Here is a 16083-nt window from a genome sequence, read left to right as displayed (position 1 = left end):
AAACATAGAAACCCGCTCGAGGGGTTTTTTGCCCGCTTGGTTGGGTGTCGTCGACAAACACGACGCCTGCTTGATAAGAGATTGGGTAAATACTTTTAAAACACAACACGAGAAAAAAAAAAGATGTTTTTTTTCTTTGTAATCACATTATTACTAAGCCATAAAATTTTATTTTTGTGTTCTATGGATAGGGTTTCATGACGTTTGGGAAAAGTGTGATAGCAGGGCTCGACGACCCCGATGGAGCAGGCAGGACGCCCCTCGAGCGGGATGTTCCGTGTTTCCCCATGTGGTTAAATTAGTTGCCTCTAATGCCACCAGTCGAGCGCCCGACGGAGAAAGCCGTTCCCTTTCGCGTAATGTGCAACTGTCATAAGCATTGTACATCGATCTAACACATCTGCAGCGTCTTCTCTTTCGCAAGTCAACTGGCATTACCCAATCACTGCAATCCGGAGGGGGCTTGGTGAATGACGGAACTGGTAATATGTCTAAACATAAAAAAGAAACTGTCTGCGCTTTGGCACTGAGCATGACTCACGTTTCACCCTGTTCTGTGCCATAGCGCAGACTGTTTTTTTTTGTGGTTCTAAACGCATTATTAGTTCCGTCAATCGACGAGCGGCCTGCCTAAATTGCAGCAATTAGCTCTTTCAAGCACTTTCATTTCCTTTCATTTCATTCATTGTTGCTCAAAGAAATCCTTTCGAACGTATTACATGAGCGAGGGCTTGAAAACAAATTCAAGGGCACAGTACATAAGAAACCTTGGGTTAAAAAAACAATCGAGCAATTAAGAACAAGATCAGAGGTGGCCTTGATTGACTCAAGTAATGAACTAATTCAACGATAAATCGTCACATGTCTTCCTAAACAACACCACGCCACGTTCTGTTGCCTTGGAGTCTGGGAGTGCGTTCCAGACTCTGTGGCAACACAAAAGTCAGGAAAGCCGAGACTCCATATTTCTTAGAGTGCATACCTTTCTGACATTTTAGACGGCGATATTACTCCCAAGTCAAAATTTAGGCTCTTAAAGACGCCCGGAAGTCTTCGGTGAGGATAACTCGTTGTAAGCGGGTCTAGTGTAGCGAAGGCAACGCATCAGGAACAATCATCGGCGAGTTGCAGAAGGCGTTGTTGACGAACTGTCGGTGCCTGCGCAGCACCGGGCGCATCCGAGCCCACAAGCCTGCCGATGGTCGTCCAGGTTGGCGTGAAAGATGGCTGCGCAGAGCGGACGGCCCTACCTCTGCTCCACAAAAACCTCTTGCACAAAAACCGTTAAAAAAATGATTCGGTGAAAAGGTTTATTCTGGTGCGTAAATGTTTATAGACCTACACTATTAAAAAAATGGTCGTTATAAATACTGACTTTAGGTTAGTAACTGCTTGTGACATGTTACTAACCTCTTAGTAACTGCAGTTAGTAACAGGAGTGTTAGTAACAGTTACTAACCAAAGAAGGTAGTAACGGGAACTGACCTCATCCGCGAAACCTAGTACTAACTACTAGCTTAACGTATATAATACCCTAAAAACTATGGCTCGCATTCTTTAGCAAGCCATCAGCAAGAAGAAAACAGCACAACATAATTCGTTATTGAACGTTTATTCAGTACGAATTCAACACTGAACACTTATTCAGCACATATAGACTAGACATCATTCAACATCCTTCAAAACTTTCTCGATGGCAGAAATTGCCCGTATCACCAATGGTGTCTGCGGTGCGCTTGGAAGTCCGCAGAAGTGCTCGAGGAGCGCCAACGTGTTCTTGTTCTTTCTTGAGTGCTTGATGTTGAAGATCCAATAAATCTCCATGACGGTTGCGACACCAGCTATAATGTCGACGACCTCCACAATCACGCCTTCAAACATGGCAAATATATATTTGGCCTCGTGTGCCTTTGAGCCCTCAAAACGAAGGGCAGGCTAGATGTCCCGTAACATTTGCAGTATGAAATTCAGCCCAGTTGCGATGACTTAGACCGCGTAAAAATGAAGAGGGTATTTCTAACCGGTCCTTTTAGAGATCTCGGCTGTTCCTTTAGCAGCATGAGTAATAACTGAAACATGCCAACTGCAAAGCGATCTGTTGCAAGAAAATTTTAATGACGACGAGCAACAGCGTAGTTACAGCATTGTTAAATCTAAGGAGGAGGTTTTTAACACATACACTTCCTGGCATCTCCTTGCAATTTTTTAGGTCTGCTTGCAGCTAGTGCACTGTCTCCTTCGCGCAGCGGCGAGACTTCACCAGGTAGAGGCATCTCTCCCCGTACTTGTTAATGAATGCCAGCAACTTTGATTCCAAATCTACAACCGTGATGGCAATGAACTCCTGGTGCAGCTAAAATTATGGGAATAGCATTTGTATGGAATTATTGCCCAGGAAAACATAATACTGTTATAGAAATACAATTTAAATAGAAACGAACTTTATAGAATTCGTGTAAAGAGTTAATTAAGGAAGTTATAAAATCTTGTGCGCATACATTGTATGTGGAAGCAATACAAGCACTAGCCTCATGCTCTGCTCACCATTTCAGTGTTGTCTAAGGCTGGGTACTTTTTCAGTATATCAGCTGCTGATGGGTGCGTATCCACAGTTCATTTTCTTCTCCAAGAGCGAGTCTTTTTCATAGAATCTCCGAGCTTCCGTAGGTCAGGAGAACGTCGTTTCATCTCCCTCGTCATGAAGTCAACATGTTCGTTTATGACGGATTCGTCGAGCTTGACATCTGTGGCTAGTGGGACATTTGCAGTTAACAGGAAAGAGACACCACCAATAACATCAACAAGCTCTCATACTAGCTGGTACTGATTTGCGCACTGAGCTTCAGGTGACGACCCAGCTTGTTTTGATTCTAAGAAAATGTCATTAAAATATTCCTTAAGCAGTACACAATCAAAATGAGGTCAGTGCTTGCTGCAGTGTTGCCATCCCGCTCCATAAATACTTGCTTTCTTATAATACTATATTAATATATTGCATACCCGCAATGTTAAGCCCTTATAAAATTCTAAATTATACTTTCAAAACAAACGTCTCTGGGGCCTTGTAGCGAATAAGGCTGCGCCTGGTCCAAGCAGATAACAATTTCTTAAATGGTCTGAAATGCAGAGATTGTGACTCAACTTACGACACTGTCTTTTAGTAGCTGCACTGTCCTAAACGTTTTTTCGCTTGCCAAATATCTCCCTTGCTGCTTGTACAGCAGGCACCCTGTCCAGAGTTTTTCTCACATTTCCTAAGTTATATTAAAAACACACTTTCCATGAGTCCTGTGATTAAACATTTTCCCCTTTTTTAAAATTGTGTGGTAACACAAAGTTTAGGACTATGGCTAAAGTGCACGCTGCACAGAAAGGCAATCTAGGACAAAAACAGTCATATTTACACGTGTTTTCTTACAGCACCGGCTGCGTAACTGTAACTGTGTTTGTGCTCACCCAGACTGTGCCAAGTGTGTCCCTTAGCACAGGATTCTCGTGCACCAGCGCTTTTGCGGCCGTCTCGTAAAGTCCTCCTGGATAGCTGTGGACATACCAAAAACTCAGCATCTATTAAACGAGAGACATGAGAATGCAGGCGCGCACAAAAAACAATCGAACGATTAAGAACAAGAGCAGAGGTGACCTTGATTGACTCAAGTCATGTACATACACTATGACGAGCACAATCAAGCTGAAACAGATGATCACCTTGGAACTAATCTAACGATAAATCGTCACATTTCTTCCTAAACAATACCACGCCATGTTCTGTTGCCTTTGAGTCTGGGAGTGCGTTCCAGACTCTGTAGCAACACAAAAGTCAGGAAAGCCGAGACTCCGTATTTCTTAGAGTGCCTACCTATCTGACATTTTAGACGGCGATATTACTCCCACGTCAAAATTTAGGCTCTTAAAGACTCCCAGAAGTCTTCCGTGAGGATGACTCGTTGTATGCGGGTCGAGTGTAGCGAAGGCAACGCACCAGGCGACAATCATCGGCGAGTTGTAGAAGGCGTTGTTGACGAACTTTCGGTGCCTGCGCAGCACCCGGCGTATCCGAGCGCACACGCCTTCCGGTGGTAGTCCAGGTTGACGTGAAAGATGGCTGCGCAGAGCGGACGGCCCTTCCTCTGCTCCACAAAAACCGCATGCACAAAAACCATAAAACAATGATTCGGTCTAAAGGTTTATTATGGTGCGTCTTTTTTATAGAACTACGGCCGCGGAAGAGAAAACGTCCACGGGCTCTTCCCGCATGACGATGTCGGGTGCGAAAGAAGCGAATGCCTGTGGCTCGGAGTAACTGTAGTCCTGTAGAGGCAAATGTGCAGCCCCCCGCGCCGCAATCTCCGAGGCGCATACGCTGAGTTCGTGCGATTGTTTTTGACGCTTCTGCTAGTCGAGCAATAGAGTCGCGTGAACTGCCCGTGCAGCACAGCACGGGAGCTCGGACGTTCGGCCGCTGTCTAGGGCGATGAGCGAAGATTGTGGAACCACGACTGGCGGAAGCGGCGTCTGTCGCCGGAATTCAGTCTGCGAGCAGAGGGAGCGAACGAGAAAGCCAGCAGATTAGAAAAAAACGAGCCTGCGCACTGCGCTGTTCTCTGCAGCAGGCGGCGCGCCGTCAGGGAGCACGGCGATGCGATTCGGTCTAGAGTTCCTGTTTAGACCTTTTCATCCTTCTCCGCATGCGGGCTGCCATCTTGGAATCACGTGAAGCGGCAGCCATTAGGTTGCGTCAACTTGCTGCACCACTCTCCCCTCCACGCCTTGCGGATGCCAAGGTGTGGAGGGGAGAGTGTTTTTCGTCGTGTTCTTCGTCGCGTTTCACCGCGCTTTCTTGCTTAAAGCGCGAAACAAATGTACGACGAAACCTTCCGATCCGATGTGCGGACTGCCGCAATGACCTTGGGGGGAGAGGGTCATCGTAGCATCGGAGAGCGTTGAAAACCCTCGCCTCCGACCGTCGTATTGCGCGGTAGGACGTCGGATCGGAAGGTTTCGTCGTACATATGTTTCGCGCTTAAAGCGCGAAACACATGTACGACGAAACCTTCGGATCCGACGTGCGGACTGTCGGAATGACCTTGGGGGGAGAGGGTTTTCGAAGCATCGGAGAGCGTGGAAAACCCTCGCCTCCAACCGTCGTATTGCGCGATCGGACGGTTTTGTCGTACATATGTTTCGGGCTTTACTTCGGAAACGGTAGTCCGATCCATCTACTCGACGACTAAGACATCACGAGGGTTCAAAGGTCCTTATGACAACTGAGATTTGCTTAATAATAGTCGCGGAACATTCTCAGTAAGTAGCGCGTATATTTATACCGCGCATGTAGGATCGGAAGGCTTCAAGAATAGTCAGCGCAAGGAGACTATCCGTATTTCCTGAAAATATTATTCTTTGTATTCATAATACATCGAAAACAGTTTCCTATGATTATGTCAAAAACTCGCGGAGGAGATAGACAACGAACGTTTTGCTTGTATTTTATCTGAGGCTAAAAGTACGTCAACATCAGGTGATTTGTTTGTTCATAATATCACGCCTACATGAGTTTGAGGTTCTCACTCTTTTTTTTTCGCAACGTAAACTTTTAATTGGTCGGTTAACCTCTAAAGTTTAGGGTATTCAATAAATTCCTTGCTCCCATTTCGACAGCCACTTAAGTAATTTATTGATTATATTTAGATAACCATTGTCATCCACCTCCATTATTTTAACACAATGGCTGGGTCTTCCCGGGTAAGGAACTGCCACAGACACTTAACAGTACCGAGTTTTAGAGTAGCGTGCACAAAGAAATAACGTATTTTTCTATTTGCAAATCCGAAACGCGGTTTGGGTTCGGCTCATGCGCCATAACAACAACACTTTTTTTTTGTTGTTTTGCGTACGTTGTTTTAACTTTTGCTGCAGTATCTGAAGTCCGCAATTAAAGAAAAAAAAAACAAAGGCCGATACGATACTACTTGTTTATATCACTTACCTGCATCCTTACACGATACGTTTTTAGTCTGCGAAGTTCACTAAAGTTTGGGTGCCCACGAAAAGCAAGCAGTGAGTAGTTAACTCGCGAGCCCATCTGTTCTAGCCGATTTAGTACACTTACTACTAATCAAGCTGTCGATATGCTTCTTTACATTCACGTGTTCGTCTCTTCATTAGTTTGTTTTTCTGGAGACTGGTGTCTTTGGGTACGGCCGTAGACGATGGTAATCTGCCCTGTACATTAGTCAGGCTTTTCGCAACTGTCCAAAATCAGATGCATGAAAGAAGCTGGTAAAAAAAGCCCGCAATTTAGGGTTACACCTGGTTGTCGTCAAAGTGGCTTAATACCACTGTTTCATTGGTTGTGTACAACAAGCAAAATATCTTAGCACAAAATTAAGCAAATGCAACGTAAAACAGCAACATAGCAGCCTTCACGTTGAAACCAAAACCAACCAAATTGAGGCAAACTAATGGCGCCGAGTGCGCCAGCGCCCTCTATTTGCCGGTGAAGCGACTACTAAAATGAATAGGTCTATAGGTCCCCTACGGGAGTCAGAGTTGCGCGTTCATCCCCGTAACGCCGTGTTTCCTGCACGGCCTGTTGATGCGGCTCCTCACGTGACTGAAAACGCGAATAGAGGGGCCGCGCGCTCGAGGCACGCGCACGCTCAAAAGCAGGGGAATATACGCCGAGGCGTGTGCAACGTCTACTTTCCTGCACGGCATTTGATCCGGTTCCTCACGCGATCGGATCTCGGCAAATAGCGGCGTTGCGACACGTGGAAAGCAGACGCGCAACTCTAACTCTCGTAGGGAGCCGATACAGGAAATCCGATTTGGTCTAAATCGGCCCAATCGACCCCATAAGTGATGACGTCACAACATGGCGCTCCGCTCCAAACAAAGCGTTGCCAGGGCCGTTGTTACCAACAGACACAGAGGGGCTCGACGTAAGTTTAGGAAATTCCCGATAAAAAAGTCGATATTTTTTTGTAAGCATTGATATTTTCAATATTTAATCACGAAGACTTTTTGTATCGCCCCTGTGCCATAAAGCGAGAACAAAATCTGGCAATAAAGTTTCACAAAAGATTTTGCCTTGCTAACAGACGACTCAATTGCTTCGCGGAGCAATTGAGGCGGCTCAATTGCTCCGTGGACTCCGAGGGAGTCCGCGGACTGTGCAGCAAAAACGATGAGGAAGGGGGCGAGGACGCAAACGAGGCACTTCTTCGAACTGATTGTTATTGAAACGTGTTGCGGTATTTGTAGTTAAACTTCGTCACAAAACAAAACAAACAACCATCACTGAGCATGTTCAAGGTACAGCATTATCTTGCTCCCGGGTAAGCAAGTTCCTTTTCAGATAGAGTTATCGAAGGCTTAGCGATACACGTTTCGCCTAAGTAATTATTGAGTTCAGCCACTACAATTTCACCTGTTATCGTAGCCTCGCCTTTTTAATTCTAACGCATCCATCAAATAGTGGAGCATGAACGCATGCCCTGCAGTGCATGTCAAGAAATCCATCGCTGTGTTTTTGCACGTTGTTACAATGCTCGCGAAGCCCATCATTTAGGCATCGCCCCGTCTGCCCGACGTACTGTACGCCACAAGACAGCGAATTGCCATATACCATGAAATACGTGGCAGTCGACAATTTTTGTTCAGCGCTTCTTTTCTCATCCGTGTATTGCAGGCACGTCAAGCTTTGTTGGTTTACACAATTTCATGAGCGTATTGGGCGCGGAAAACACTACCTTTACACTTGACTGTAAAGCGATTTTTTTCGAATTGTGCAACTCTTGGTGAATATACGATATAACAACTTTTTCTTTCTGTGTCGCCTGCTGGCTTCCACTGTTTTTCTTTGAGACAGTGATTTCCTAGAAGGCCTGCAGCAATCATAACAAGGATGTGTTTGGAGTGCCCAGCTGCTGTCAACCGCATTGCGTGCTGCTCAAAACCAGCAAAGGTCAAAGGCTCAGTGAAATGTTTGAATGCATTGTTAAGACAGAGGCTTATAATACGTATTTTGATCAGCTTGGAGTTGTCTGAATGAAGAGGAAGCAGCGGCTTATGCGCATGCGGATGTGACCGTTGAGAAATAAAAACCGAACGTAAAGAAAACGTATAGTGTTGTCTACGGGCCTTTCATGCGTGGCGTCGAGCGTGCAGGGGCATTACTTAAAAGTGGTCATGGTTTTCACAGTCTCTGCTTCAAAAGCGTTGGTATTGGAAGCAGTAAAAACTATGAAATCATCCACGTATCTAAAACTTCCTTTACTTTGGACCCTTGAAACCGGCTGCTAAGAATGCTATCAAGTTGTGCTAAAATATATCGCTGAGGATTGGCGCGATGCACTACTCGATACATATGCCCTCTTGTTGCGAGTAATGCTTGCCATCATAGTGAACAAAAGTTTCCAAAGATAACTAACTGAGAATATCTAAAAAGCCACTTCTAGAAATCCCCGATTTATTTTGATAGTCTACATACAACTCAGTGTATTGACAAGTTTGGTGTGGTAGCCTTTCGAAATATGTCGGGGATTTTTAGCAGCGGTTTTTGAGAAGTACTCAAATATATTGTATAATTGAGGTTTTACGACTCCTTACTCTTTTAAGCAACCAGAAAAAAAAAGTGACCAGGACGCACGGTGTAAGATAGATTTAGGTGATGACTCTCTGCCAGACGCGGCAACCACACTATGTTCGGCGCACAGAGCGCTTCACTCGGACGGGGATAAATGGCGCCCACGTAGTCATGTCTGCTGGTGGTAAAACCTAAGATCGAAGAAGGCTCTCCTTCCTTTCGTCTCTTCTCATTCTAAACTCATAAAAATAGGTATTGCTTCATCTCGCTACATGCGGTTTTGGAGAAATCATGCCACCATGCGATGCATGCCAGTTTTGGCCGGCAGCTGGAGCAACTGGTTGCGGCTGGCTTCCCCACATCGTTGTTTGTACGTGTTCCGGAGTCGCTACTTAATAAAGTGAGGGGAGGGCTACAGTGCAAAAAAGATAGGCCAAATAAGAGAGAGATATTCATTCGATACCTTCATCAAATATCCCACAATCTAAGAGTGGCCCAGAGATACGACACGCTTATGGTGTTTTCTGCACCTAACAAACTCGCGGAATTGTGTCCAAGGGTTGCCAACAAAATTGTGTCCAAGCGCATTTGCTCAGTCAAATATAGGAACAAATATGTGGAATGTACGATGGGCGTCGTGTATAGGAAGGATTCCGCTGACGTGCGGCGAGGTATTAGTCGGCCAAACGGGCCGATGTATAAATGAAATATTGGGTGAGCATGCTTGGTCTCTACGGTCGATAGCTGGGGGGCACTTGGCGCTTCATTGCGCAAATCGTGGACGGCAGCCCGACTTCCACCACGTCACGATTGCTGGAAGTGTGGAGGGGGGGGGGGGGGGAGATCAGACGGCTAGCGAACGTTTAGAGGCCTACACAATCAAGAAATGGTCTGGGCAGCGTGTAGGCCAAACATCGGTCCTTCTACATCGCGAAGAGACATGATATCCGGAAACGTGCTGAATTGGCCATGCTGGTAGTGAATGCTGTTGTTTACTTCGGTGTTAATTTTCAATAACAACTTCACTCGAGTACAAATGCTTGTCCTGTGCTCACCTTCTACTTTGTCTGCATTTGTTATGCCCTGTGTCGAATCTACTAAGCATGAACCAACTAGCACGCATCGCCACCCTAAATGTTGGTCCAGTGCGTCCACAAATACCATTTTACGGGATATGAAATTACTCAGTTCTGCGAAGAAACTGCCAATCTTTCTGTAACTTGCACATGTGCGCAACAACCACGGCAGCGAACTGCGGCTTTAGAAGTGAAGGAAAATGGGAAGAGATTTACCAAAAGCAACCCATTCTTGTTGCGAATTAATAACCTGTAACTGATTAATTAAATTGTTGACTTTCGGTATCATATCATTGTTCGGTGAAATTACGCGAAAAGTATAACTTTTGAACACATCGCGCTTCGCATGGCCAGTTTAAAAGCCTCTGGATTATTGTCTCAGGAACATTCTTAACCCCTCGCCGTCCCGGCCAGGTTTCGGGACGGTCAGGAGTTTAGCAGGAGCCAGAGGGCTACCAAGTCGCAGGAAGTCAGGAACAGCATGACAGCAGCCGCCTTATTAGACACCAGCGAAATCAGCACTCCACACCACTCCGTCGTCGTCGTGGTCGACCATCATCACTATCAGTGTTGCCGCACGTCCGGCATTAGCTACCTTTGCCGCTTTGAACCTCATGCAGAAGAAGCATGTTTCTGCTGTTGCTATTCTAAGGAATTTGGTATATTGAGCGTCTGCTTAATATGTGGTCTTAACGCGGACACACTCGGTAACTAGTTGCAAAAAAGCAGATACATATTTTTTTTTATTTTTTGTAAAACTTTAAACACCTTAAACACTTTAAACAAATGATTTCGCCCGAAGGCTGCACAGATGATCTCAGTAATTGTTTTAATAACATACACATATGACCGGTTTTTAGATTTTCATAAAAGCACACTAATTATAAACGCCGAATTCTGTATTGATTGCTGGCTTGCATGTGCAATTACTAGGATCATGAACGCACGGAAGGATGAAGTCGTCCATGAAGGGGCTAATTCTAACGAAGTACATTGGGAGATGGGTGACGTTGCATGGCATCTCGGTAGCGGTTACTAGTCCCATCAAGGTCCAGCGGTCATCCTTTGTCTTGTACACCAACGGCCCTCCACTGTCGCCCTATTTAAGAAATGAAAGGCGAACAGAAAAAATTGAAGAGTTAAATAACGGGAATGCACGAAAAAGCTAATTTACGTTCGTTCACGCTTAAGAGATAGCGCCATGTCGGCCAGCCATTGCGCTAGTTTGACGCCCTCCATTTTTGTGTCGAAGAAACCTGTGGCTTGTATTTACTAATCAATGTACTCTCATTGAAAGGTACTTGGAATGCACCGTGTCTGCGCGGCGACACACGCTTAATTTGAGTTGTAACTCAAAATTTACATTAACGACATTAACGAATATTTGAGTGGTAACATGGGCTTCATTTATAATTCCCAATATTACTGAAAGAAGTATAGGCGAACCAGTATAAACACCAAAAGGCTGACGGATATGCTTATTGTTGTCTGTCTTGTTTGACTAACACTTCTAATTTCGACACTCTTGAATCTTTAAAAGTTCTAACAATCAGTTCTAAAATTACCAATCAAAATTTCGTGCTCACCACAAAGAGCACTGCATGGAAGAGCTACACTGGGGGTCATAAAGAAAGCTTGAGTACACTTGGACTCCTCTTTGTCGGAACTTGTTTCTATACCAAGTTGATTTCTAAACGGGCAGTGTAGTGGAATCTACGTGCTTGCTTGACCAGTTATACGTCTATTTTTCTCCACACGATGGCGCGCCCGCCCATCCTAACGCCACGAAAGCGGAGTCAGTTGGTGAGAGGGAGGCGGTTGATTGACCCGGCGAGCGCGTAGCTTCCATCGCACTGCCAGCTTAGAGGTGAACGAAGTATAGGCAGAATGCTGAATATTCGGAGATTGTTCGTATGCCTAGATGATAGTCACGGAGGCAGTCTATTATGACGAAAGAAATAAGAGAAAAAATAACACAACGACGAAAATCCAAACAAGTCACGTGACTTCCGGTCCAAGAAAGAAATATATCGAGGAAAGTAGTGGTTGTAGGGATGAATGTGCAGAATGACTGCGGGGAGGAGCTTCAGCTGTTCCGCCCCCAGCGCGAGCTTCCGACATTAGAGGACGCTTTGACGTCTCGTGCACCTCAAGGGCGCGTGCGCTGCCAAAGCACAGTTGAAGGTGCTGAGAGTTTGCCGGTGAATGGGCGTTCTGACGACGCTCCCTATCATTCTCATTCTGTCAGTGAGCACAATCGACAGCGTTCTTGATTGCTGACGCTAGAAAATGTTGCATTCTGAGTTTTTTCAGTAATAATATTACCTTGGCTGGCTGCACCCCGTCTTTCTTGGGCTGCTAGATGTTTTTAGGGCCGTTGAACGCATGCGAACACCTACGTAAGATATTTATATTGATTGCAGATGTTTTTAAATGCCTTCGAAAAGACGATCGGTATATTTAGTTCTTAAGACTTGCCTTATATTAACTTAATGGTGCATATCTTACTAAGAAATGGTTATCCTCAGCCAGCATATAGATCCAAAGTCGTGCATAGCGCAAACGATGTTTCCATGAAGTGACGAGTCGTTGTACATCCCTTCGCATTCCTCATTTGGGATTAACTGAACCCGGGCTTCTTGGAGCATATCAGGAATGGTGTTGGCCGGGTACATTGGTGTCGCATCATAATAATACTCGTAAGAATACTCTGCTGTGTCTGAAATATAAAATCAGATGGAGGCCGAGGGATTAAGCTGACCATGAAACATTTTTTCGTAACTCGAACTGAGTTTGGGAACCATTAAAGTTTTTCTATATGGGCTTTATATTGCGAGATTGGTCTTCACGATTTGTGTAGGACTTTAAGAAAAAAATTAAAGAACGCAAGAACGTCTGTTACTGCGGGATTGATTTTAGTATATCTGTATTTTCTCTCCAGGTAAAATTGCTTAACGTCTGTGGTATGAAGGAATCTTAAAGATATTAATTCCCTGGAGAAGGGAAGCAAGTAGTACAAAGGACAAGCACAAATTTTCAACAGAGCTCAGTGACCTGTACGCGACTGGAAAATCCGCCTGGTCATGGTTGGTAGAGCGCTCCACTGGAAATAGAGACGTCCATGGTTCGATATCAGGACGAGAAGGATTTTTGAAGTAGCGCAAGAGGCACCTAGCTGTTTTTAGAGATTTGTGTTTTTCCTAGTTTCCCCTTCGCAGGGATTATTAGCGTTATTCTTGTTCAACTCGCTTGCACCTTTGCAGTAATTACATTATTATCAAAAGGAATCTCGTTAGTTATAAATAAGAATATACTTCTCGAACGTCGCTAAAATTAGGTAACCTGAGTTTAAACCCCTGTAAATTAAATGGTCAGATCATGAGAGCTGGAACGCAAGAACACCTTTCGCAACGCGTTTAAGGCGAGTTTCACCATTAGAACCCTGATTTTGAGTTTTCAAATTAAGTTTGTTCTAGTGAGCTATACTGTAAGTATTTGTGGCTACAGGTAGTGTATCCCTATATCTACAGTTATTTTTTTTAGCATGGAGGGGATCACGGAATCAGGCTCTGAAGGACACTAGAATGCCCATATAGGGTGAGAGGAATACCTAGTGAAGGTAAAATTATCCTTGTACTAGACATTTGGAGCATTTCTGCTCCAGAAGCATTGAACCAAATGGATACGTGAACCTAAGCTGTTAGACGCTTTTATAGCAAGCCAATACCGCAGCAACATTCTTAAAGGGGCACTGACACCCCAAAGGTCGTATTTTCGTTGTTGAAACGATGCAAGTTGTAGTCCTAGAAACGAAAAAAAAATACCACAACGCGAAAAAGGGAAATTTCCTACAAGCGAGCGCGCCTTTTTTTTTTGGCGCCCTTCTCTCCCTCGTTTCACTTCCTCGTATTTTTTTTATTTGTGGCGCCAACAATATGAATTTCAGAAGATTTGTAAGCGACATTTCTTAAATATTTAATAAGCACAATCGTACGAGATGTGTTTTTTTTTAACGCAATTGCGAACGCACTCCGGCTTTTGTTTTGGAAATACCAAAAATCAAAGTATGAAGTAACGTCGCCTGCTTTCTTTTTATCATCCCTCGGTAAGCATGGCGGTGCTGGCGGCGCACGGCATATATGGCAGTGAGAATGATCGGTGAGTCGGGGAATCGGGCGAAGTTCTCTTTTTTAAATGCCCGATGACCTCTCAGACTTCGAAAAGGAAATCGTCAAGCGGCCACAACAACTGCGTTCGGTATCTGTTTTACAGTAGTTTCGGTGGTAACTCCGCCGGGGCAGCCTTTCACGCAGAACCGGCGCAACGTGGCCCCTCACGTCGCTGACAAAGTCCACTGCGCGTCCTCTTCGACCTCGCACCGTTTCAAAGAAATTGAAATCGCTGAAAGGAACCTAAGATAACTTCAAACTCGAAAGTGAAGCGTCGTCTGCTTACAGCAGCAGGCGGCGGGCACGAAGAGGAGAGTTTGATCGCGGAACGCGGGCGAACACGACACTTCGGGACGGGATGGTTTGGAGGTGTGAAAGAAACTTGAGTTGCAGGACAATTCAATCTTTGACATTACTGCACTAGCGCGGATCCCGTGGGAAGCTCAAATTCGGCTTTGGGAATTTTTTTTTTTTATTTCACAAATACTGAGTTCCCAAGTTTCGAAGTTTGAGGATCATGTCCAGGCATCCTTTTCTACCGTTTCGGATAATAAAGAAAATATTATTTTGACCCGTTAGCGCCCCTTTAAGCACATCTGAGTGCATCGGTATACCCCACCTTCAGTTACTTCTTGGGGTTTTTCCTCGGAGCCGGAGTTTACTGTCATCAAATCTTCTTTGGCATCAAACTCGTCCACATCTTCAGACAAAGACTGATTATTCGACATGACCGCTGCAAAAATGAGTAGAAAAAAAAGAGATATTGAATAATGTAGCTGGACTCTGTAGGTGCTAATATTTAAGAGTGCATCAACATCGTTAAATGATTACAACAAATTGTTGCGAGTGGAGTCCCAGATAATATGCACGTATAATTAGAAACTATATTGTTATTAGAATCCATCAAAGCATTGGAAAATCAGTGTGCCGGGGACTTATGCGGAGCGAAGGCGATTTTATTGTTGTTTGGCACCATACATCACAATTGCTGTCTGGAGGTTTGATACACACGGTGAGGACTCCAGAATACAGAGTATAACCACAATGTATTTAGACGTTCTGTAAACCAATGCGGACAATTTTTAGAACAGTTTTTACAGATTTGGGTCTTGCATCGAGGCGTTGGCCAGTATTGAGTTACACGAAGAAAAGTCAGGGAGACCGCCAAGCGAGAGCTCACTTTTGTTACGAATTTAATGCGTTCACATCACCACTGCGCTTCATAATGCCATGCCGAATTTACCAGTTAGCAAAGAACACCTAAATTACATTTTGTTTGCTTTTTTACTTTTTTTATAAAGGGGATGAATTCTACGCGATTTACGCGTATGCTGAAATCATTATCCCAAAACAACTGCCTTGGGCTTTCTGAAAAAATACCGTATTTTTATTTACTCTGCTTATATGATTAAGTGAACCATAAATTACTTTGACAGGAATTTAGCAACCTTAAATTTTATTTGCTGCCAAAATCTTTGATTTCGTTTTTCCACGCTCTAATCACTGTAGGTGACGCCGGACGCGTTCATATTTACTATATAAATATCTGGTATATGGTATAATTCCTAAAAAAAGTGCTTTCATGAGGTAGTTTCTTACGAACTTTGCAGCTCCGAACCGTCTTTCTCAAACAGAACAGCAAGTAAGCTTATGTGATGACAAGAAAACACGTTTAAAAAATATTGCAAGAAAACAAAAAGAAAAGAAAGTGTTAATGGTTTATGTAACATTTCAAACATTTTCTTAGGAGCGAGTATTAAATTGTAATTTTGTTTTACGTTGAACCGCTAATTTCGAAACCGTAGGAAAATTAATATAGGTGCTGCTCAACCGCACATTTAATTTCTAATGTTTTAAAGAGTCCCTTCAAAGCAATACAATAGTTTAAGTGCAGATTTTATGTCTGCTTTAAAATTATAGTTTGATAGGCTCTTGGTGGAAGCGTAACACTGTACTGGGAAAGCGCTTTTAGTAACACCCTAAAAGTTCAATCCGCTGTTATACTACACATAAAAAGCAGTGTCGTAATTTCGTGTAATAAACCAACTCTAACTGTTAGTTAGGTATAACCTAATCTCTTTTTACAGGGGTATACTGCAGCACCCCAAGGGATTATCACCGGAAAGCTAACAAAATATTCCAAATCATTGACGCTATGCTAGTGTGTATCCGATTTCATTCTTGAAGTATTGTTGCACAGAATGGTTATATGAAGCATCAATTACGTACAACATTTACATTTTTAACT

At 44.1% G+C, this 16083-nt stretch overlaps 1 protein-coding gene and 1 pseudogene across 1 annotated transcript in view; both read right to left on the bottom strand.

Moving 5' to 3' along the window:
- Window positions 1-1665: 1665 nt before the first annotated feature.
- LOC115318291 lies at window positions 1666-4163 on the bottom strand (annotated as a pseudogene).
- Window positions 4164-10543: 6380 nt separating this feature from the next.
- LOC120836228 (plasma kallikrein-like) overlaps window positions 10544-16083 on the bottom strand; it is a 32061-nt gene continuing 26521 nt past the window's right edge. The window contains exons 5-7 of the mRNA XM_042290624.1: window positions 14455-14568; window positions 12196-12385; window positions 10544-10766 (exon numbers count right to left, since the gene is read on the bottom strand). Of these exons, the coding sequence (XP_042146558.1) occupies window positions 10544-10766; window positions 12196-12385; window positions 14455-14568 (527 nt within the window). The remainder of the gene's footprint in view (window positions 10767-12195; window positions 12386-14454; window positions 14569-16083) is intronic.

Source organism: Ixodes scapularis, unplaced genomic scaffold, assembly GCF_016920785.2.
Source record: "Ixodes scapularis isolate PalLabHiFi unplaced genomic scaffold, ASM1692078v2 PGA_scaffold1__304_contigs__length_218370807, whole genome shotgun sequence".
NCBI lineage: Eukaryota > Metazoa > Arthropoda > Arachnida > Ixodida > Ixodidae > Ixodes > Ixodes scapularis.
This window is presented reverse-complemented; position numbering and strand designations above follow the sequence as displayed.